Source organism: Copidosoma floridanum, unplaced genomic scaffold (assembly GCF_036245765.1).
Source record: "Copidosoma floridanum isolate Cflo_tuat_1 unplaced genomic scaffold, Cflo_Japanese_pri ptg000021l, whole genome shotgun sequence".
Lineage (NCBI taxonomy): Eukaryota > Metazoa > Arthropoda > Insecta > Hymenoptera > Encyrtidae > Copidosoma > Copidosoma floridanum.
Window position 1 is genome coordinate 17,059,157 of NW_028321898.1, and position 26,223 is coordinate 17,085,379.

Below are 26,223 nucleotides of genomic sequence, written 5' to 3' on the forward strand. Positions count from 1 at the left end.
TATTGATGCTAATTAAATTTTTTTTTTTTTTTTTTTTTTTTTTTTTTTATATAGATGAATTATTTAGAAAACAAATACACAATTTATAAAACAAATTCATAATTGAATGTATTATCAGTGAATACATTAAAAAATGGAATGTTATAGTTACGAACCACACGATAAGTACAAGAAATCGAATTACCATAGCCGGCAGCGCTCGTAGCAGAGTGGGTAAGGTACAGGACTCACATGCAGAAGGTCGAGGGTTCAAAACTCTTTATTGGAAAATGTTTTTTTTTTTTTTTTTTTTTTTTTTTTTTAGAATTGTAAAAGAAAAAAATTCAAAGTGAAATAAAAATTATTGTGAGAAAATAAAATTGGGAGTGTGAGGGAGAATGGTGGGCAAAGGTGTGCAGAAGAGTAACACGGCACGGTTGACAGATATATATATATATAGTGGGGAGAGGGGAAGTGTGTAGAGAACACTTGGTGAGGGGGGACGGGGTGAGGGGAAAAACTTGAGAGGAAGGGATTTCTGATTCAAAAAAAAAAAAAATCTGTCGGTTTTAAAATTCCAGCCCCCCGAGTAACGCGACATAAAGAACTTCGTTCTAAAAAATTTTTGTAAATTTACCAGGGAACTGTAAAAATTCACTATATGAAACCATGTACCAATACCACTGAATAAGTAAAATTACAAAAATTTAGTAAATTTTGCAAAATTTTTGTAATTTTACAACATTTAATATTGGAAATAAATGCGACCCATATTAAATGCAGTTGATTTACATATGAGGTTGTAATTATATTTTACAAGTGACGTAGTAACTGTGACACCTTGCAATAGTAAATTTACGTTTCGTGTCGTAAAAGTAGTACAGTGTATATAGTAGTTGTGTGTTGCACAATGTAACCGCGCATTCTTCACGAAAAAAAGATGGACTGCGTCAAAGGCGAAGACACGAGGGAGTTCATCTCTCATTTTCCAGTGGAAGGCTTCTTTTAATGGTGCACTAGCTAAGCCAAGTCTCTGTTTCAAATCAATTGTTTATCGTGTTGGGTAAGTAATTTTTTTTTTGTACTATCACATATAAGTTGTTATAAACTGGTGTGTTTCAAAGTGAGGTTATGGATTGTTCATAAGGCTTTAATATACTTTTGAAAACAAACATTGATACTACACGAAAACCGAAATCTGATTATTAGGTTGATTCAATGTTGATTAAATTCATGATGTTTTCTCGGTTTTTCCCATTAGGCTACGAAAATTGTGCTATATGACATGAACTATGTTTTGGATCATATTTGTTCATATGCTGCCTCACACAATACGTACTTATTGATTTTTACTGTTTTAGCTAGCTGTCATGGTTTTAGTCCAATAGCTATAATGTGGCATAGTCAACAAAAAGGAAAAACTCCATCTTTTTTATCAGATTATTAGTACTTTTGTCGCACTGTGCAGGTAATTGCAAATTTTTTAAAACAAATTAACCAGTATAAACTAGTTCGTAATCATCTTGTAATACTTATAGATATCCAAGTTATTTTATATCTGGTTAATGCAGTTACCATGATGATCGACTAACACATACTACGTACTAAGCAAGTATCAAAAAAAATCAAAAGAACGATGCTTTTGAAAAAGTAACAAAAATTTTGGAAAACTAATGAACAATAAAAGATACATCATAGCTGATTCTTGAATTTTCTTCTACAGCAAAGGTAATGATTTATTTTCATTTAAATTAAGTACAAGGGTAAACGAACTACTATAATCAAACACATGTAAATTAAATCTGAATATGTGTTTGCCCCATATCGTGTCTGTTATTTTGTCTTTAGAAGCTTTCGTAAGCCAAAATTTAATTTTCTCAATGTGCTCCTTTTGAGCTAAAAAAATTGAAACAACTTATAGTAATATTTAAATAAGCCTGATTGCTTAAAAATTCAGGGTAAATATTTATAGTTTTCCAAATAATTAAATAGAGTTAAACAATCTCCTTCTTGTGTTATCGAAGTGGGGAAAAAACTGAAATTGTTTAATAATAGACAACCTTACGTCTACATGTTTATGTAAATCTGTCAGTTGGTTTTTATTTTTTTTTATTTTTTTTTTATTTTTGAGAATATACTCATATCACTATTATTACCCATGAAGTACTCACTACAATATTTTAGTTCCAGTATCCATGTACTCTGATTTTTTTATTTCACTAATATTATAGTTAAAGGTGACTCCATTTGACGAGTACTTACGATACATAAATCATGTTGATAGTTCAATACATTTACATTTGTCATGCATATTCCTCCCATTACGATAAATCTATTGATGTAAATGAAAACTACTCGTAAATAATTATTAATTCTATTAATTACTCCAACTAAAATAACATTTAGGAGTCTACAGTGCGATTAATGTCAATTATTAATATTGATTTTAGATAAGATGTCGTACTTTATACACAAACATTGAAATTGTTGTGGTGCCCTGGCGTGCTTCAAACAGTTGTCCGGAACCTTTCTTTATTCTTCACATGTAATCCTAAATAACTGCCATGATGTTCAAATGTGAAAATTGTTTATCAGGATTCATGAGTATTGTCGATTACAATAAACATCAAAAAAATCACGGTAACGATAGGCGTATACAAATAAAATGCATGCACACTAACTGTACAGTAAAATGTAAAAATTAGTCGAGTTTCAAACAGCACTTACTGCGATTTCATAAAGATTCTGCTATACGCCATTATTGTTGTAAAAACGAAAATTGTACTTTTTCGTGTAAAAATATAAAGATATTATTGTGACATAAGTCTGAGTGTAACAAGAACCGGAAAAGGTTGAGTTGCCACTTGTGTCGAACAAAAACAAATTTTATTTCTCAAAACGCGTATAGGGTTCACATTTATCGGTACCACAAGTATCGACAGTCAGATAATAATTCATTGCTTGATCCATTGATAGACTTACGTTCCGATGAAAACATTATTGGTACGTTCATTCCTAATGAAATTGCTACACAAGACAACTTACATGTCAGACTAGTAAATGAGGTTGGTGGTCGACATGTACCTTTAGATGACGTCCACAAATCGATCGTTGAATTAGCGTCACAATTATCTACCACATACTTTGGAACAGAACCACTTGTGCAATTTGTAATGACAAACTTGTACAAAGCACTTACCAACTTGTCGAACAATTTCCTCAACTCGCTTATGAAGTCTGATCTTACTGAAGATTCACAGTCACAGGTAACATCCATATTTAAAAGTAACGTACAACCATTTAATTATTTATTAAATCCCAAAAGTAGTATTTTAAGAAATACTTACATGAGAAATGAGTTATTTAAAAAAATGTGTGGCTATGTTGCACCTGTTATGATAAAGTGAACAAACGCTACAGGTGAAGATAGTTTTTGTGACTACGCATACGTTCCCATATTACATACTTTAGAGGTACTGTTACGAGATGAGAATATTGGGATTATGCCTCTACCACGTGACCTCAGTATATATATGACTAATATAAAGGAGGAATAACACAGGTCTTATGGGAGGAATCTTGTTTTTATTTTTTTTCGCACTTAAAAAGATATTGAGCTTTAAAAGGTTGTTAATTCCATGTTACTGACATTATAAGAGTTACATAGTTATTTTTTTCCTTTGGTGAATTCGTTCATGAAGGTTGAAACAGCGTTTTGAACGTATACGGAGTACCGTTTAACCCTACTTCGAGCTGTTTGTTTCAGCTGCTGCTGCTGCTGCGCCACTGCTACTGATGCTCAGAGGTAAACAAACAGCTCAAAGTAGGGTTAAACGGCACTCCGTATACGTTCAAAACGCTGTTTCAACCTTCATGAACGAATTCACCAAAGGAAAAAAATAACTACGTAACTCTTATAATGTCAGTAACATGGAATTAACAACCTTTTAAAGCTCAATATCTTTTTAAGTGCGAAAAAAAAATGAAAACAAGATTCCTCCCATAAGACCTGGGTTATTTCTCCTCTATATTAGTCATATATATACTGAGGTCACGTGGTAGAGGCATAATCCCAATATTTGCCTATGCGTCTTGTGATGCGTCTTGTCATGGAAATGTATACTCTGATATTTTAGACGGAACCATCGTTAAAGGCAGCACATTTTTTTCTCGAAAAAAAACATTGAAAATTGGGTTATACGTCGACGCCTTTGAAGTGTGCAACCCTTTGGGCTCATCACGTGGTAAATTTAAAATTGTCACTGTATATTTAATGCTATTAAACATCCCACCACATTTACCTTCCAAAACAAAATGTATTAAATTAGTTGCACTTTGCAAAGAAAAAGATGTATGTGTATTTGGGTGGAATCAATTCTTGGGTAAAATTGTATTAGATTTTAAATATCTCGAAAGTAATGGAATAAATATAGAGAACAACGGAAATATTAAAAACTTTAAGGGCGGAGTTGTTGCCGTGCTGGGTGATAATTTGGGCAGTCACCAAATAGGTGGATTTACCGAAAAATTTAGTAACGTACTGCACTTCTGCCATTATTGCGATATTACTGCTGAAGAATTTCGAAATAATCCTTTGTGCCGTAAAAGTCTTCGTTCGGTTGAAGATTACAACGAGTGCGTTATTGAGGCTGAGGGTACCGGAAAAATAGTAAAAGGAATTAAAAGAAACTCGCCCCTTAATAATTTAAATTATTTTCATGTTTGTAATCCTGGATTACCTCCTTGCTTAGCTCATGACGTATTTGAAGGAATTATGCAGTTCGATTTGTATCTCGCAATCAGCTATTTCATAAAAAATGAATGGTTTGATATTCGTTTCCTTAATTATCGATTAAATAATGTCAAATATGTCACAAAAAACGATTTGTTAATTCCGGAAATAAAAATAAACAAAAACAAAAGTTAACTGGTTCTGCCAGTCAAATGAAAAAATTGATAACAATTTTTCCGGCGGCAATCGCCGATTTGGTAAAAGATTTTTCTGACGGAGTGTGGCAGATGGTTTTAAACTTAAAAAAATTATGCAGTTTACTTTGCGCACCAGCTTTATCAGAAAGTCAAATCGCAATACTAAATGATACAATACGTTGGTACATTTATTTAAGAAAAAATTGTTTTCCGGAAACTGTCCTGAGACCTAAACACGAGTTTCTTCTACATTACGCTGAGTTAATACTAATTTTTGGACCACCAAAACACACGTGGACATTAAGATGCAAAAGTAAACACACGTTTTTCAAAATTTTAATTCGACATTTGAAAAATTTTAAGCACCTTACTTTAACAATGGCCGAAAAACACGAATTATCGCAGAGAAGTATCGATGGGTCTTACGCAAATAACATTGAATATAAATATATTTATTCGTACAATTCCGAGAGCTTTGATTCAAAAAAATATGACATAATTGCAAAGTATGAGTTTTCACGTAACATTGGATATTATACGAGTGATGCTGTTTATCGCGGTGTACGTTATACTAAATGATCTCGGATCACAGTTGGAAAGAGTGAATATGGAAATATTATCGTATGTAAAATAGAATATATATTTATATGTAGCAACAAGCACGATATTTATTTTTTCGGCAATACTCATGAAATAGTTCTCATCCCGGAATTGGAAATTTACGAGATTTTACAGTACTCTGATTGCAATACTACTGTTGAACGTTATGGCTTATTTCCCTACTCCACATTGACTTCTGCAGAGCCAATTACAGAATGCCTTATTCGCTCACATCAGATTTTTTTAATGCCATAAGAACCGGTAGATATCGACATATAAGAATAGTAAGTATTCATATGCATGTACCGTAATTACTTTACTTGTCATATATTTGCACCTTGGCGATCATATTTTGTGATCGTTACGATTTTTTGTATGGTAATAAGAAGTATAGGCTACACAAGCGCTTGTTAAATTTTGACAACATTAAACATTAATTTCGGTAACAAGAGTGGCATTGCTGCTCGAGCTATCTTTCGGTCCAAAGGATCGTATAGGGTGGCCCCGGTTGGATGGCGCTGGTGTAGCAAACCCTGATTTTTTTATAGAGATTACAGTAAACATATAAAGGTTCCAAAAAGGCAGGGAAATTAATAGTTCGGCTTTAGGTTGCAAAGTACAGTTTGATCGCCAGAAGAGTGCGGTTGTCGGATTTTTGTGTTTGAGTTGACAACGATGTTTGTTCTATCAAGGGCGCAAAGTGCTGTTTAGCGCGAAGTCCTATTTTGCGCCCTAGGGCGGGAATAAATTTTGCGCCTGAAAGTCCGAAATATTCCTCACCGCCCGTGGTCACTAAGTATTCCCTAGAACGCAAAGCACTTTGCCTGAGGGACGAAAAAAAATTATTGTACGATGATTTAAATGTTTTTATTGTACGCTAGTTTAAAGTTTATATTTTGTTGTTTTAACGTATGATTTTATTAAGAGGGAACTTTATACGTACTGTTTAATTAAATACATTATTTACTTTTTTTCCAGATGATATTCAAAGTGTGGTCATGTTGTCGAAACAATAAATGTTTAGTAAAAATAGTTGATCAACATGATCCTCTGCATTATCTGATCACGGAAGTAAGTATTAAATTAAAAATCAATGGAACAACAATTGTTTTGAAAAGCGATGGAACGCCGGTTGATGACAGCGAAATTTTGGTGGAGCTGGAAAAGGAGACATTAATACTTTTGAAAGATAACGAAAAATGGAGTCCAGTATGTTCACAATCAGAAAATCAAATAAGGATCACCGCAGGGTCTTCTGTTTCGAATCACAATAATGAAACACAGTGCACCCCATCCCCACTACCAGTTCAGATTCCAGCGTCTTCTTTTGAAAAATTTCGTGTTCCGTGGCATTTACTTGAAACCGCTACGCTAAACATTTTAAATAAAAAAGAGAACTTGCAAAATGTCAATCTAAAAAAAAAATGTGTTAAGAAGTTGTAAATGCAACAGTCGCGGAAATGAGAATGATCAGTAAATATCCTAAAGAGAGTGATTTCAGAAATGTTGCCTTTCAACTTCGAGATTCGTATCCTCATGTATTCGAGGATCGTTGGGAAAACGGGGAACGAATTGGCAATGGAATCGAAGTCATGTTACAGAAATTAAAAAATCGAAATAATAACATGAATAGACCGCACCAACAAAATGCTTTGATGAACGTGTTAACACCAAGTACAGTCCATATCAGCAAACGGAAGAAGCTGAATTCTTTAAAAGGCGGTTGTCCAAAATTTCAGCCGACTTATTATTGTGACGGCGAGGATCAAACGACAGCTGAAGAACATCGTCTAAAATTACTTAAGATTGATACTGATTTAGACTATACGGATACAGTTGCTTTAGATGAATATCTATCAGCCTTCACCAAATCTTATCCACTTCAACGATCGTTCCTCAATAATATAAGTAAAATCCCTCTCATGGACGAGATTTTGTCGACGTGACCATGCCTGTTTCATAAGTACTTCATGTACACCCACTTTCACATGTTAACTGGAAAATCAATCCTGGACTTTGAAACTAGATTACTAGAAGAATGTCAAGAAGGAGGGAAAAAACAATTCATACCCGTTGACGCAGCTACAGAATCCGAACAAATGCAGTACATTATGTGCATACAAGTAAAAATAATGCATCATAGCCCGATCAGTGATTCACCATCTGCAGTTTAAATCGTGTCAGCTGCTGCTGGGCTTGTCAAATTATATGTATATATGAGATACCATCTATATATCTCATCTGTGTATATATATAATACAACAAATATATGTACATAAGTAGCCAAATGACCGAACACACCTTCTCACTTGGAGGGAATTGGACAGGGTACCCCCACTCCGCTACAATGGCATTAGGTGAAACGACGGATTTAGGTAAACTACCATTGTCGAGTCTTACTTCAGCCACTCTCGCCATCATTGTCTGCATTACGTGGCATTGTTGCCCAATCACTGTGAGACCCTGACAAATATACTAACAATGGGATACTCTTGACTGCTGTGAGTCACTGCCCATAATCACCCACCAGCGGCACCAGCTCCAGCGTTCTAATCCTCTCATTCAACGCTCTCATCGTTGATTCATCTCTATAGCCAATTCGACATCCTCGGAGAGGATTTTCGACCACCCCGACTCCCTTTGCTGTTCAAAGCCCCAAAAGGCCGCTTTTAACAATTTGGCGCTTGACGTGGGGCTTTGTTTCCGTCCAGGAGACAAATGTACTGGTTATGGACTCCTTCTCGACAATCGTGAATCGTCACCCAACTACCCACCAGTGACACCAACTCCAGTGGTGAAAAGGAATTCCAGCAGAACTGCACTACCTCTCCACGCCTAGAGTCTCTAGCACAGGGTGCTTACTGCGGTTCGGTCTCGACCATTGATCGATACCTTCAAAGACGACTCCGGCCACCCTTACTTCTTCCTTCTGTTCAAAGCCGCCTATCCTCTAAAAGGCCAGTTTTAACAAACTGAAAAATCTATATTTTGCTTCTAGGCGTCTGAATCATAAAAACTGCAAATTTTCGAATGAGACCCGAGCCCATAACGCTAATTTAGCCTGTTCTTTGTATCTTAAACTAGAGCAATACTTTTTTTAATTGGAATTTTGTTGTCCTTTCAGCAGAAAATATTTTTAGATTACATAAAAAAAAATTTCAAATCCCATACACGATGTTGTAATTGACTCGGGCACAGAATAGCCCGTTTTTTCAGTAGAATGACCCACATATATTTTTTATTAATATTATTATTATTTTTAAAAAAAATTTTAAAAATCATGCCATTTAATAAAGATACAGGAAATGAAGAAATCACTTTAGAAATGTATTACCTTTCCGTGATGGACGAATAATAAATTTTTAATTTACATGCTTGAGCTGTTGCTTCAGGCACAACTACCAAGATTCCCGGATTAATTCCGCTTTTTTTGATGAGATAATCTCCCATAATACGACCAGCTGGCTCGTGGTAGTAAGATTTAAGAAGTGAACCATTCGTAAGTACCCAATTTTGTGCTATGAGTATTCCACAAGCGCTGATCGTTTCTTGACTTTCTTCCAAATAGTGCGTCAGTAGAACACATTGGGGTTCAATTTCCATGGTTTTCTGCAACCAACGAAAATTTACGTATTATAACAAACTGTTAACTATAAGTTGTTAGAGTTTAAATTGCGTACTAAGTCAGTTTTAAGTTCTTATGATTAAAAATATTCAGAAATGGATGATTTATTAATACACTCATTCAAAAAGTAACTCATATTGGCCTGTTTTTTTAAACATATATTTACGGAAAAAAACTCAGGGTTTCAGAATGTTCGTTTGTAAAGAGTTGCTCAGATTTTATATCTTTTGGTCATTTCTTGTAATGTACTTTTCATGAATTTTTTTCTATTGCTAGACATTACTGGTACTTTTTTTGTTACATTTACAATTAAATACGTATAAATTTATTTAATTTCAAATCACAAACACATGGCATTTAAAACCTTCGGTTTTTACCTACTTAAAAAAAACTAGCTATATAATTGGATTTTGAGTAAAGAGGGGTATAAGTTTAAAGCTAAATTTAGTACTATACTGCTAAAGTTTCGAAGCCAATTGTGTTTAAGGGATTGGGAACTTGGTTCCATGGTGTAAAAAATACATAAGGTGGGCTCTTCAGCCCCTGAACTGATCAGCCAACCAGGAGGCTTGGAACAAGTGACCTTTCATATTGGATTTTCCACCAATGAGCGTAGAGAGCACGTTATTTAACTACTTACACTTTATTGCTAAAATTAAATACAACTCACCTCGAGAAGCAGTATTCAATTGAAAGCTTTGTACGTACGATAAACGTAAATTAGATTGCCAGAGATGAACAAAAAAAACTGACTTCTGATGTTATAATTCTCATGAAAAGAAAAAAAAAATTGTAAAATTTGTTTATTAAAATATTTAATAAACTTTATGCATTGTGTATTTTACAAATAATCAGATCATCATATAGAATTATATTTATACATAAACCAGTACACCTAAAAAATTTCAAACATATTATTTATCGAGGAAATTTTTTACCCTGTACTCTTGTTTATGTGTAGCAGTAGTTGAACAACGCGCTCTCTACGCTCATTAGTGGAAAATCCAATATGGAAGGTCGCTTGTTTCAAGCCTCCTGATTGGCTGAAGAGCCCACCTTATGTATTTTTTTACACCATGCTTGGTTCCTAGTGAACATACGCAGTTTTTTTCTGAGCTGTTTTAAATAAAAAAATGTGCAGCAATCGGAAACAGCACTGCCTGCATGGGTAAAAACGGCACTAGTGCGGTATTTACTCTTAAGAATAACATAACCTCTCATGAAATTAACGGATCCCTTATAACTAAATTAAGTTTTTTTAGTGTTGTAAACAAGTTTCAAGCCAACAGTAAGTTTTTAACTTCTTCATGCAGAAAAAAAGTTTTTCCATAAAAAATACATGTGAGTAGGTAAGTATAAACAACTTTTCCCGTTGGGGGCACTGTTTCAAAGTGTTGCACGGAGCGAATTTGCTGTGAGAATAGCAAGTGGTACCTTCAGCTCATGGCCAGTGCTTGTACCATAGGGGGACGCCAGTGGCATGAAATCCACGTAGTTCATAGATATCTTTGGATATGTTAAAAGTTAAACATATTATAGTAAGATATAAAGCGTAAATGTTGTAGGAAATTCAATTATAAGTAAGTACTTGTATCCCATGTCATAGATCAAAGCAGGAATTTTCGTATTACAGCCGTTAAAGGTATGAAGAGCCTGCGAGAATATAATGTATATAGTATATATAGTCTATCCAAATGGTGCGTCTGCTCGGGGTAACACTGTAGTTCACCTAAATCCGTTGTTCCTACGGAAGCGTCTAAGCGCCATCTGCTTGCGAAGTCGGAAACATGCATATTTTTCTGTAAACAATGCACAAAACGATCGTGTAGTAGTATCCATGCTATGTACTAACAACGCACGTTGTGCTCAACCATGAAAGTTTGCTTGTTATAAATTTACGAGAATTGGACCTTAAAATAATAATAAAATAAAGTACTTTTTTACATTTGCGATTAAGGTTTGTATCACTGTCGACTGAAAAAAGCTCATTTGAGTGTAATTATACATGCAACCAAGTTTTATAGGTTATTTTCAAATATTTTAGTGGTTGTTCACATTTTCTGAAGACGTATCCTGGTGCTTATTATGCGTTATTGATGTTTGATCGCTGAGACTTGCTGCTAATTAAGAAAAGGTAAATTTCGTAAAAAACCAAGAAATGTTAAAAGCAGCATAAATTACTGAAATATTAATGTTTTATTGTAGATGTCTGTGAAAATTAAGACAGTACAACTAAGTATGGCTGATAAAGTTATGAATGTGCCTGTAAGTAATAATTAGCTTATAAGAGTATCCTTTTACAAAGTATTTTTTTATTTTCCCCACAATAAGTGGGTTCATTTTTAAAATCAAAAACAAATGAAATTTTAACTATTAAAAAAAATAATTTTTATATGAATTTACATTAGATTTGTGTAATTACCATTAAATGTTGTAATTGATTAATTTATTAAATGATAGAGTAAGGCATCAGAAAATGACCCTAAAACATTTGAACATAATCTATAATACTTATTGCACATATAATTACACTTAAATTAGCTTTTTTTAGTCAACAGTGGTACAAACCTTAATCGTAAATGTTAAAAACTACTTTAATTTATTATTTTAAGGTCCGATTCTCGTAAATTTATAACAAGCCAACTTTCATGGTTGAGCACAACGTGCGTTGTTAGTACATAGCATGGATACTACTACACGATCGTTTTGTGCATTGTTTACGGAAAAATATGCATGCTTCCGACTTCGCAAGCAGATGGCGCTTAGACGCTTCCGTATGTTCCACCTAAGACTCTGGATGCGTACCATATAACTATTTTTCTGTACATCGGCCTATGTTATAACATAGGCCTGTGAAGCAAAAAAAAGTTATATGGTACGGCCCCTGAAAGCGTGAAGGGGGTACCCTGTCCAGTTCCTCCCAAGTGCTAAGATGTGCTCGATTATTTGACTTCACATGTGACATATATATGTACAGTACTATATATATATCTTCCAATATTATATAGTTAACTCAGTGGGGCATTCCACACAAACCCCTTACCGCCCCCCCACAGTCCCCCATTTTCCCCCCACCGCCCCCCCACCAACCCCCCACAAAATAAGGTAAAAATCCGTTATTTTCTTGCTTATTTTGACATATTGTAGTTTTTCTCAAAATCCCCCACAGCCCCCCACCGACCCCCCACAGCCCCCCCACCGACCCCCCACACATTTTTTCATGGCCCCCCACCGCCCCCCCACAAAATATATGAATAGTATAGAAGTATGGTATAAGTCTTTATTCAAGCCAAGGGTTCAACCACGTATGGCTTCATGGGATAATAACAATGTATGTTTTAATATTTAATCAAATAGTTACAGATTACTGCACAATACTATAATCAGCTAAACTTAAATAGGGGAGACCGGGGCGAGATGGGTATTCGGGGAATATGGGTATTTGCAATATTTCAAAAATAATGATATGTTAATTGCTATACTTTTGTTTATTGCATATTAAAAGATAAAGTAGTTTTTATTAATAAAAAATAGTGATCCAATCAATTAAAAAACTAAGATATTTTACGATGAAAATTCAGGCCGTAAAAGAAATAACTTTAAGGATTTTCAACGAATAAAAAAATTATGAAAAATAATATACTGAAGGCTAAAAACTATTCTTTCTAAATGTTTAATTATCTAACTTCAAATTGATGATCTATTTTCATATTACCCTTTAAGAATAAAATTATTGTAACTGTTTTAAATAAAAATTACCTTTGGGGCGGAATGGGTGTATTTTCATGAGGTGATATGGGTATATCGGCTCGGTTGCGGTAGCCTATATGCAGGCGCACATAAATAAAATAAAATAGGATGTATCAAATGCTATAGGTACCTACCTACGTACCTACTTATTGTTAAGTAATTTAGTTAATTTTAAGTGTAGGTGATAGCAAATATTAATGGTGCGTAACTATAAAAAGGTAACGAGCAGGCAGTCATGGTCTGCCGAAGATTTAAAAAGTGCATTAGACGCTTTAGCGAAAGGGAAAACAATAGGATCCATATCCGAAAAATTCAAGATTCCTCGAGAAACATTGCGAAGAAAATTTATTAAGATATCAAAAACACAAGTTTTAGACGATTTTGCTTATAAACCAGGTGAGTACGCTATAAAAACGTCGATCAATATTTTGAGGTTAAATGTATTTTTATGTAATAATTTTAGCTTTAGGGTACAAGTCTGTTTTTACTGCAGAGCAGGAAAAGTATATGTGCGACAAAATTTTAGAGAATGAGGCAAGATTGCATGGTTTCACCCAATTGGAAGTTCGAAGGCTAGCGTACACCTTTGCTCAAAATTTAAATATACCAAATCGTTTCAACAATGATACTCAGTTAGCTGGAGAAGACTGGTTTAAAGGTTTTCTCAAACGAAATCCTCAACTCTCACTCAGAAAACCAGAGCCAACATCTGCAGCTAGAGCAAGTGGCTTTAACAAACGTAGCATTGATGAATTTTATAAAATACTGAAAAGTGCATATGATCAGTATGATTTTGATGCTCAAAACATCTACAATGTAGATGAGACAGGTGTTTCTTGCAACCCTAAGAGCCAAGCAAAAGTGTTAGCATTAAAAGGCAAGAGACAGGTTGGTTCGAAAGTTTCTGCAGAAAGAGGCACAACTGTGACTGCCTGTATATGTTTTTCGGCCTCAGGGAAATATATGCCACCGATGCTAATATTTCCTCGCAAGAATGAAAATCCAAGATACTTGGAAGGCAAGCAGCAAGATGCATGGGCTGAGTTTAATGGAAGTGGCTGGATGGAAGAGAAAGTATTTACAAAGTGGCTAGAACGGTTTATTCATTTCTCAAATGCAAGTACGAGTAACCCAGTATTGTTGCTATTAGATGGCCATGCAACGCATGTTAAGAACCTTGATGCAATTAAACTGGCTCAATCTAATGGTGTTGTGATGATCTGCTTTCCCCCACACTGTACCCACAAAATTCAGCCACTGGATGTATCTTACATGAAGCCATTAAGCAATTTTTATACTGCTGAGGTAAATAAATGGATGAGAGATCATCCTCAGTGTACCATAGGATTGAAAGATATTTTTTCAATTTTTACTCCAGCATTTTTAAAAGCTTCTTGTATGGCTACTGCTGTCAATGCATTCAGGAAGACTGGTATTTTTCCTTTTAATCCAGAAGTATTCACTGAAGATGACTTTGTAGCATCAAAATCCATTGGTAGTGTTGCTACCACAAGCTCAGGTGAAAGTAAGTGAGCCTCTTTATTTTGCTTGGTATTTTTATTAATATATGATTTTCAATCTATATTTTTTACTCAGATGCAGTAACAAATACCATTTCTCAAACGTATAATCACACAGCAACTAAACAACCACACTCACAAGTAGAATGTTTACCTCCAGAAACAAATACAGGTACATTGTTCAGTAACATTGATTCACATTATTCAAGTAAGTTTTTTCATTGTACATAAAATTTACAATCTGTATTTTTTGCTTAGATGATGCAGTAATGAACACTATTACTGAAACCTTTAATCATACACTATCGGATCAACCAAACTCAAGAGTAGAGTGTTCAACTTCAGTGAAAAGTTCAAGTACGTTGTCAGCCAAGGATCATGTAACTAGTCAAGCTGTTCGATCTAGTTTTATTGAGCACCAAGAAGAACTTCTTTCACTGGACTTATCTGATATTCCCATTGTTATATCTGGTGATACAAGTATCGTGACAACAATGCCATTTCAATCTTCTAATCTAATCACAAGTGAACCATCGATTATTCACTCAGATTGTGACGCAACTAATGTATTATTGGACGTATCAACTACTACAGAAAAAGTCAACATAAGTTTATATCCAGAGGCTGTAAAACTTAAAAAAGCAATTGTAAAAAGTATTGAGAAATGCATTGATGCAGAAATTTTTAAGTACTTTCAAAGTAAAGTTGATAATGTGCAGCAGAAACCAAAGGTAAATTTTATATTAAATAATACGTTTAAAGATATAATATGCTGATATAATGATGATTATACAATTTGTTTAGGTGCCTCGAAAAAATAATACTAGAGGTAAAGCCGCCATTATAACATCTGTAGAATATGAAAATGAACTGAAGGAAAATAAGAATAAACGAAAAGCATCTAACATTAAGTCTGAGCCAAAGAAACGAAAAGTTGGTCAAAATATTACGAATACAGTTCCATTGAATCAGACTATGCCAAGTTCTGAAATGCGTATTTTAAACTTTCCAAAGCAGTAAGAGGCAATTTTAAAAAATTATTCCATGTCAAGCGAATCCTATAATTCAGACACTCGAGCTTTAGGAAGAAACGAGCAGTATTATTGTGTGCCTTAATTATTGTAGTTAAAAAAAATTATAATTTTTTGTTGCTTGTTTACTAGATTTCAAAGCAACTGTGATTGTGTTTTGCCTTATTAATAAGTAAATTATTTTAATACTTAAATATTAAAATGCACATACAGTAAAACCAAAGACTTATGTGTTACTTATGATCAGAATATATGAGAATGTAATATATTACTATTTTTCTGAATAAATATTTAAAAAATATATCATTATAACTTTTACTAACTTTATTCTATTATTTTTTGTAAATTAAAGGTCATACTGTAGACATTAAATAACTTATTTGAGAAAAATCTAGCCTCCATTTAAAATGTATGGACTCATACCGCCTCGATGCTACACTCATACCGCCCCAAGATTGAGGCGGAATGGGTATACTGAGTAACCGTTACATTTTGTAACTTTAAAAAAAAAAAATTTGTTTTTTAGATCTCAGTGGCAGCAAACGCAATTTTTAAGACTCCGTAGAATGTATTGTAAGTTAAAGTGTATAGTAATTTTTTCAAATTACACAAGTTCTAATAGTTTAAAAAATTTGTTACCCATCTCGCCCCGGTCTCCCCTACAATCAATTGTATTTCAATTTACTGGATCCCTTGGTTTCTTTGTAAGCATAAAGTTTTTGGTGGGCTGACTTTTTTTATTAGCATTTTGTAACGTTGCATTTTGCCAGCCCTGTCAATGTGTTAAAGTCTATTACCACATTTCTACCAAATCACATGGAAATATTGTATAGTATTTTTTCTCAAAACATCCCACTTTCCCCCACCTACCCCCTATGGCCCTCCCACTGACCCCCATGAATTTTTTCATGGCCCCCACTGCCTTCCCACACCACTTTTTTGGAACCTGACCGTGATCATACCGTCTTTACCTATCTTTGGACAAAACTGTCTTATTGCCATGATTTATTTCATCGTCAAGAAGAAATTAAAAGTCATAAATTGATTAATAGGGGGTTGTTGCGCAAAACATCATTATTTATACAACTAAGTACGTTTAATAACCAATTTAAATGGAGTTAACAATATTTTGAAACCAAATAATATATTATACACATATATTGGTGCGCATAATTATTATATTATCATCACTTATATAGTCCTTTATGACACAATTCTTCTTTTTACGTACATAAACTTAAGTTAAATTTAGAGTATCATTAATATAAACAATGAAAGTTTCGCATCACTTTATGAGTCATCTTATAAAGCCTTATGAAACCACGAAGACTTACGTCCATTTTTATTTTGTTTTAAATTAATGCTGAAATTGGTACAATAGACGAACACAATATACATTCATAATATGTATTATTAACTAATACATTTTACCTATACATAAAAAAATAATAATTAAATCATGTTATGAATGTTAGATACATTGTTATATTCAAAAATTTCTTTCCAAACTATATTTTCAATCTCTAAACTGTTTTCTCTATCGACTTGAACAAAAATTCCATTTTTATTTTTGCATCTTGATAAAGCCACGTATAATTGACCATGAGAAAATAGAGGTTTTTTTTAATATAATCCCACATCATCAAAACTTTGACCTTGAGACTTATTTATAGTCATAGCAAATGCTACAACTAATGGAAATTGTTTTCTATATAAAATAAAAGGTAATGATGAAGTATTTCCAGTATTTAATTTAATTCTTGGAATGAAAACTTTATTACCAATTTTTTCTCCTGTTACTATTTTGCCTTCTACGTTATACTTCAGTAATTTAGTAACTCGCAATCTTGTACCGTTACATAATCCATCTGATATACTCAAATTTCGAATTAACATTACTATTGTACCTATTTTAAATTTAAGTTCATGAGGTGGCAAGCCGTCACGAATGTTGTTCAACATTTCTACGGGAAAATTTATATAAATATTATCATCTGATTTATCAACACCTTTATACGTTGCAGTATCGATGCTGTAATAAGTTTTAGTTTCCCCATGTAATTTACTTAAAATCTTATTGTTTAAAAAAAAAGTTTATTCATTATGTAAAGTTAGTATCACGTTATTGTCAAAACAGTTGCTGTAATTACCAAATATTTTGGTACAGACATCATCTGTTATACAGGATTTAGGAATGTTAAATGTTTCTATGTCCCCTTCACCAATTCTTAACAATAATTTTGAAAATTCGTTATTACTAGAACGGATGTTATTTTGTTATCTTAAAATTTTGAAGAAGTTCCATAAAAATGATGATTTAATAGTTTCTTCTATTATTATAGTTTTATTACCGTTTTTTATAACTGGAAGAAGGATGTGTCGAAAATCTCCTTCTAATACTATTAATTCATCACCAAAGCAAAGTTTTGTATTACACAAGTCTCTCAATGTTCTATCAACGATTTCTAGAGCTTTTTTTGGAATCATAGAAGCCTCGTCCCATATTATTAAATTAACTTCCCTTAATTTTTTTTTTTCAGTTTCAAATTCTAAAAATGCACTTTTAATATTATCTAAGTCTAGAGGTAAACGAAAAGTTCTATGACTGGTCATACCTTTTGGTAGTAATACAGATGCAATTCCTGTCCAAGCCATTGACAAAATATTTTTACCTCTAGAAATAAAGTAATAAATGAGTGTCTTATATAAGTAGGTTTTTCTGGATCCATCAGGACCATCTATGAAATGTACTTTTTCATCTTGTTCACAAATAGTTTTAAAAATTTTTCTTTGATTTTCATTTAAATTTGTGTACATTATATCAAACATTTTTTTACTGAAAGATATTTCCTCAATATTGCAATTATTTATATAGTTGCTAATGGTTGGTGTTGGTAAACTAAAAGACTCACATGATTTACCTTCCGATACCAAAATTTGATTAATATGTAGAAGAGCACAATTATTATTATCATTATCAAAGTCTTCCGTAAAATATTTTTTATATTCATTCCATATTTTATCTCCTTGAATGTTCTCTGAAGTCAAATACCAAGCAAAAAATTGTCTCATCTGGTATGGAAACATAATTGTTATGGCTTCTTCAAAAATATTGTCGATTTCAGAATCATGTTCTATAACCCATTGCAATTGCAGTATCCCTGACATTTTTATATGTTATTCCATTATGTTTTTTAACGTCTTCAAACGATGTAGCCCCATGTAATTTATTTAAAATAAGTTTTAAAAAAAAACGTTCATGATCTTTTGGAGATACTATGTTTAATTTACCTATAGCAATATTTTTCAGTGTAACTTTCCTTTTTTTCCAAATTTTAAGTTTATGGTCAAAAATGTAATGTTCTGGAATGTTAACATATTTTAGCGATTTTGCAAAATCATCTACTTTATTTAATTCAAACCAAGCTGTAAGGGGTGTTTAATAATTTTTTATTACATTTTTTATATTATTTTCTTTAAATATGAGTTTTTGTTTATTTTCAAGATAAACAGCTAGATTTACAACTGTATGACTTCTACCACAAATTGGATATTCTTGAAGTCTCCAAGCTGCTTCCATTGGACTTACATATCTAGCATCTACGAAACTACTAATTGTACTTTATATTGATACTGCTTTGTATTGATGCACAATATTCGGAAGTTGGGGGGTTGGCGCGCACTGCGCGCAGGGGGGTGTGAGCCCCACTAGTATATATATATAAATTATATATATATATATATATATATATATATATATATATATATATATATGTCATATTGTTGACAAGCCCAGCACAGCAGCCGACACGGTATTTAACTGCAGGATGCTGGTGCAAGTGATGCAAACTAATGGTCTGGATTCTGGATGTTTACGATGCATATACAGATGATAGAGATGTGCTTCGAATATTTATAAGTGTTATCAGATTAGATTGCGGATTCAGGTGCATAGCATATATGCTTAAAAATATATCAATTTCTGTATAAAACGTAAAAAGATTGCCATGCCTAACAATGATCTAATTAACATTGTCTTTTCAAAATGTATTGAAGCTTCAGGAAAAATTGCGTTGATATCGTGTGATAGCTAAGTTTTTACGTACTTACGTAGATTTGATTAAAACAACAATCGGTAACTTTTAATTTACTGCATTTAATTAACAAATAGTACAATGTAGTCTATGATATTCTTTGATTATTGAAGTGGTAATAAGTTTTATATTAATAGTTTTTAAATTACATATTTTACATCTAGATGCTACTAAAACCAATCTAGGATTTTTATTGCAATACCTCACTTGGTGTGTCTTCACGTTTCAAACATGTTGTGAGGATCCACTCTTCTCCTACTTTTTCAAAGACGTAACCGTCATACTGCTCTCCTGAATCAAGAATTATGGGATAGTCAGAATTAATTATAAATATTTAACCACGAGATTTCATTACTAAATCTCCATCATAAATGGTTTCAGACGCCTTTATTATACCACTACCAATGTTCTGTTCCTCTTGTATAACGTGGATTGCGCCTTTGTCTACAGTCACTTCCTTGTCTGCTGAAAGAAGATTAATATGCAATCAAAGGGTTGTGCATTGAGTTTGTGTGATTACTAAATAATTTGTATTTACCTACAAAAAGACAAAGGAGGACATGGCTATGTACGTCTGTAGGACTACGAAAACCACGAAAAAACCGTGGAAATTATAAATAAAATTTGTGAGACCCCCACTAAGTCAGCAATTAGTGTAATCGAGGATGATAATGATACGGTTTTTAATAAAGTGGTGGACGGAATTTTTTCCAAATATCCGTCAATATATAGAATTCCTTGCCCAAGCCAAGTTCATCCTATTGATAATTTAATGAAATCTTTAATTCAAATGGTAGAAGTGGAACGTAAAAAAACTTCCAAACAGCTGTTAAGTACATGGGAAGTAATAAAAAGTTGGGAAAGTGTTGCAATCAAACCAAATATCGATTTTACACGGAAAATTTAAAAAAATGTTATTGATTTTGAAAATATGGAGGCCTTCGAAGTAGATTTCGAATTCGAAAAATCGCTTAATGACTAAATTTTTTTTTTTCTCATGTAAATATTCTTATGATATTAAACAATAATAAAAATTTAACTACTTAAATATATCTTTCTCTTATATATAAGTACTGTATGGTATCATAATCATACAAATTACCCTACACCTGCGATCTCCCACCCTATAGTCAAAGACGATTGGATTCCGGTACACCTCCAATCATCTACTCTGCTAAGGTTCAAGTGATAAGATTTTACATTAAAAACATTACATATCGTATTACGTACGTACTACGAAAACTTTTTTTTTCTGCCCTGGAACAAGTTTCATGGACACTTAATTCGTAATCAAATTAATTTATTAGTACCTAACTGAAAGCTAATTATTCCTCAATAGCGTTTTTTGTAGCATAAACTGATCGTACTCAGTCAAAAATTGTTAGCTATAAGAATTAGCTGCATTTTTACCTATACTTATAGCTAAACCACCTATACTGTAGCTATAAAAATGTCTAAAAAATAGCTAGAACATACCTGACAGCTAAGAATTTTGCAAAAAAAAAAAAAAAAAGTTTTCAAGAATTGTTTTTTTTTCCATCTATTATCAAGAAAAGTAATACTTAGTAACGTTTTTGAAAAGTAGAAAAAAATAGTATTGTAAGAGTTTTATTCATAAGTTTACGATAAAAACTACATCAATATTATGTTTGCACTAGCAACAGCATACAGTTTTTTTCTCAGCTTGACTCAAGTGATGAATGGTCATTTACTCTTACTCACTGATGAGTACACACTGTTCTGAGATACTATATCATTAACAATAAATATATACATGTAGATTTATTAGTTAGCTGCATGGAGTACATTGCTCTCTGGACAATTACATCATCACCAAAGAATTTGGCATTTGTCGTCCACTCTCCCAACAGCGCAGAGCCGAGTATTATGGGTACAGCGACACTTCATCTTCACCGGTCTCAAAACTTAGCTATCACACGATATCAACGCAATTTTTCCTAAAGCTTCAATATATTTTGAAAAGACAATGTTAATTAGATCATTGTTAGGCATGGCAATCTTTTTACGTTTTATACAGAAATTGATATATTTTTAAGCATATATGCTATGCACCTGAATCCGCAATCTAATCTGATAACACTTATAAATATTCGAAGCACATCTCTATCATCTGTATATGCATCGTAAACATCCAGAATCCAGACCATTAATTTGCATCACTTGCACCAGCATCCTGCAGTTAAATACCGTGTCGGCTGCTGTGCTGGGCTTGTCAACAATATGACATAAATATATATATACATTACTGTAAATATATATGTCACATGTGAAGTCAAATAATCAAACACGCCTTAGCGTTAGCACTTGGGAGGAACTGGACAGGGTACCCCCTCCACGCTTTCAGAGTATTAGGTGGAACAACGGATTTAGGTGAACTACAGTGTTACCCTGCTCAGTGTTTTGCTCTCAGTGTTGCTATATATTGAGTTTGAAAAAAGCTTTAATAAGACCTTAAAGGCTTTTATAGCTAATAAGTAGTGTTGCTATATAATATGATTAAGCAGACGCAACGCACAGTTCTTGCTTGAGTTCATCAAACTTTTAACGGCTGTGATGATAGAATGCCAGCACTGATTGATATGGGATGTAAAGGCACTTACTAATAATTTAATTCAGTATTTTTACGCTTTATATATCACCATTAAATGCTTATTTTTTTAAATATTTAAAGATGTCTACAAACTACGTGCATTTGATGCCCTGGTGAATCCCCGTGTTTTACTCAATGGACACCATGGGCGCTGGTGCATATCGTTTTAGCCCCTCCATCAGGTATATTCTCGGAGCCAATACCTCGATTGGCTATTTCGTAGAAAGTTTTTCCTTTAAATTTCCCTTCGGTGAAAGTTTGGATATTCCCTCACCCTCTGGGCATAAATATGTTCCTATTTGCGAAATAGTGGCAGGATAAGTAGAAAATGAGGTAGGAATCAGTGTAATGTTAGTAGAGAGAATTCACTAATTCGATGATTTTATATAATGCGAAACAACAAGAAATTTCTATTATCGATAAAAATGCTTATCAATAACCGCATCAGCACAAATACCAACATTATCAGATAATACGACTGTATGTATGTTGGAAACTACGCTGTTACTTGCTGCACACTAGATGGGCATTGATTCGTTACGTGTGTAATTAAATATCACCAATACAAGAGGTTATGTTAGGCATTCAGATGATCACGAAATAGCTTTCAAATTTCGCGCGTAAGGAATCAATGTCCGTTGAGCAGGTGTACGTCACTGTCAATAATAAATAGTAATTTTTAATTACTAAGCGCTTCAAAAATTTATTTTCAAGGATGTGAATTTGATATTGTGAAGGAAAAAAAAGGATTCTTTTTTGGCCCGTTAGGTAGATTATTGATACATATATTCCAGGCTAATTTTTTTCCTCATACAGAAACTGGCAAAGATAAAACATTTCTAAGTCTTGGAATGTATTATGATTACTTTAAAATTATGACGGTTATGATTTCATTCTATGTTTTGGAACTCCTCTATTTCATAATTTTTTGTTTTCAAAAAAAAAAGATAAAATATATATTTCGTATATTTTTTGTTACGATACACAGAGAATAAAATTTTTTTTACCTAAAATTTCCTAATAATGTATTTAGAGATTCACTGGGTTATAGAGACTTGTAGTTATGGAGTTTTTTTAAAGTTCCTTACAAGGTTATTGGAATTGAATAGCATGAGCTTAAATTATATACTTGTATTTTATGCTTTTAATTTTCGATGGAGATTAGAGTTTTATCTGATCCACCTTTTTTGTCCAGTTTCATAAATTTGTCCTGCACTGACTTAGTAAGAAAGTGCCTTTATCGCCCAAGAGTGCGGCCCGAGGGTGATCAAAAATCTAAACCATGGCTGCAGCCGCCACCTAGACCAACGGCTACAAAGTCAATAGTGATAGAGAAGTGCCATTTGCAGAAAGGCGAGAATTTATCTTCTACCTGAAAATCGACCTTCAAAAAAATGGATCCTTCTCGCCACACGAAAGTAAAACTAGTCACAACTTTGTCAGCTAGTTTTATATGATAATTTATAACTAAAATATATTCTACAGAAATTTTTGGATTTAATAAAGGGGAGAAAATGATCGCTCATTTAACGCTAATCTTATCTAGAAATACATTATCTATAATCTTAGATAATTATTATAAATACAATTAGATAAGCGGTCATTTTTCCCTTTTATTAAATCCGGAAACTGCCCTAACTTTGGTTCTAGTTGTTAATTATTGTAAAAAACTAACTGTCAAAGTTATGACTGGTTTTGCTTTCGTGTGGGGGAGGATCTATTTTTTCGAAGGTCCAATTTCAGATAGAAGATGAATTTTAATCTTGCCACAAACGTCACTTCGGTATTACTTTATATTATGATCCAATGGTATAGATTGCGGCTGGTTTATAAAATTAACTACATGGCATTATTTTAATCACCACTTAACTCTTTACCAAAATGAAATATGATAAAAATATTTAGGATCTCTACGAATCATGAGGTTTCACAATTCTATCAATATGTGGCTGGTTAGTATTTTCGACAATCCTCACCTCTTGATTTATTAACCGTGCATGTCCAAGGGCATGTATATGAACGCGTTCTGTAAGCACTGGCCGTTTAATCTAAGTATTTAGACAATGTAGAAATAACTTATTAGTGTGAGAGAGATAACATGTCATACTTTTCCCTTAAACTTAAATGTCATCTAGGATACCGACATACTTAAAGATTAATTGTTGGAGCTTACGCAACGCACCCTATGTATCCGTGGTAACGATTTGTCGTCTGTACCATAGACATATAAGAAAAATAGACTGCTCGTTCTTATGTACAGTGGAGTCCGTTTAATTCGTTGAGCGGGAAGTATAAAATTGATTAGTGAAAGAGGTTATGTGAACGAATCAGCCAATGGGAATTAAATGTTTGAATTTCCTGCTCAACGAATTAATCGGCCTTCACTGTACAACGCTGAAGCACAAGTAAGTAGCACAAGAAGCACAAGCTTCAGCGCCGTACATAAGAACGAGCAGTCTATTTTTCTTATATGTCTATGGTCTGTACTATGTAGTTTTGATATTTGCTTTATGTTGGAAGATTAAGATTGTGTTTATGGTTAGAGTATTACATATTTTTTTATCAATGTATAAAATAATAACTCACAATTTTAATTATACACTTATTTTAATGAGGCAATGACTTTTAACCTTTTATAAATAAGTTTTAAATAATGCTTATAATGTGAGAACGGTACCAGAAGCATGATCGCTGATTGTCTGGTGTTATATATATTTTACTAAGTTACTCATTATTATTTACTTAAGGTAAGAGTATTGTACATGTTTGTAAAACTAACTATAGAAGCTAGAATGTGGTAAATTACTTTATTTTGAGTAATGAAATAAAGCTTGTTAGCTTGTGGAATAGCGATTTTTAATAAAACACTTTATTAGATTTTGATTATATCAATTGAATAAGTGTTACAATATAATGAATCAAAATTTTTGTAAGCTTTCCGTTAATTGCATAATATATAATCCTGCTGGATGATAAAGCACTTAACTAAATACTTAAAATATTTCACAATAAACCAAAGTTAATTGATTATTTTGTATTATAATTTATTGTAACACATGTCAGATAATATACATTTAAAAAAAAAGAGAAATTTGTGAAAAAATTTATATAAAAACCTGTGCAATATGTTCAGCATAAAACATTAGCTGTTATTACGTAAAACCTTTTTAACTTTTGTTTCAAGAACTAAGCATTCTTTCATAGCCGTTCTCTTTAACTGTATAACTATATAGCTATAATCAAATATCTCAATAACTAGCACTACTCGTTCAAGTAAGGCTACACCGAATACACATACTTACACAGTAAGATGACAGTAATCGAAGAGGCTTGGTATAAATAATGAAAATCTATTCACATAAATCTCATAAATCTAGAGTATATAGACTACTTTAGACACGTAGTCTCTAGAATCCATCAGTGAAACACACTAGGTCGGTGACAGTTTCCTATGGATATTTTCTCTATGCTGTTTCCATACGCCATACACACGATATTGGGCCGCCACTCAGGTCCAACATGTTTTGACCCGAAGTTGTTGGTGGACTCGTCAGTAAGGCATACCCAACAGCTCCTGTCAAAGGGCCTACGCAGTGAAAAACAGAAGCATATGCACAGGGTCCGTACCATATAACTTTTTTTTGCTTTGCAGGCCTATAGTCCGGTAGCTGAAGCAATCAATAAGGAACAAATCGGAGATAGCGTCCAAACTTTGCAGATCGCTTCGTATTATGGTCTGTAAACATGGAAAAATAGTTTTGTCCAACCAAACCACGGGCTTCAATTGTTATTAAACAATTAGTAAAAATTTACCATTTTTTTTCTTAGTTTTTCTCATATAACTTTTTTTGTGGCTGTCAGATTGCAAAAATAGCTAAAGATATTTTGTTCGTTATTTAATTATCTACCAATCTGTGTAAATTAGATCATTGGAAGACTTTTTTTCGTGAAGTTATATTGCAAAAAAGTGCAAAAATCGTCGTTATAAATTGTCATTTTGAAACATCCATAACTTTTATAATGTTTGATGAAAATGCTTCAAAATTTAGTATTCGATAGCTCTTATAGAGATCTTAAGCCATGC

General features: G+C 33.0%; 1 protein-coding gene across 1 annotated transcript in view; it reads right to left on the reverse strand.

Annotated features, from left to right (window-relative positions):
• LOC106642766 (peroxisomal leader peptide-processing protease) overlaps positions 1-25,356 on the reverse strand; it is a 97,112-nt gene extending 71,756 nt beyond the window's left edge. The window contains exons 1-2 of the mRNA XM_089594546.1: positions 25,256-25,356; positions 8,843-9,117 (exon numbers count right to left, since the gene is read on the reverse strand). Coding sequence (XP_089450672.1) covers positions 8,843-9,117; positions 25,256-25,282 — 302 coding nt within the window. The 5' untranslated portion in view covers positions 25,283-25,356. The remainder of the gene's footprint in view (positions 1-8,842; positions 9,118-25,255) is intronic.
• Positions 25,357-26,223: the final 867 nt, after the last annotated feature.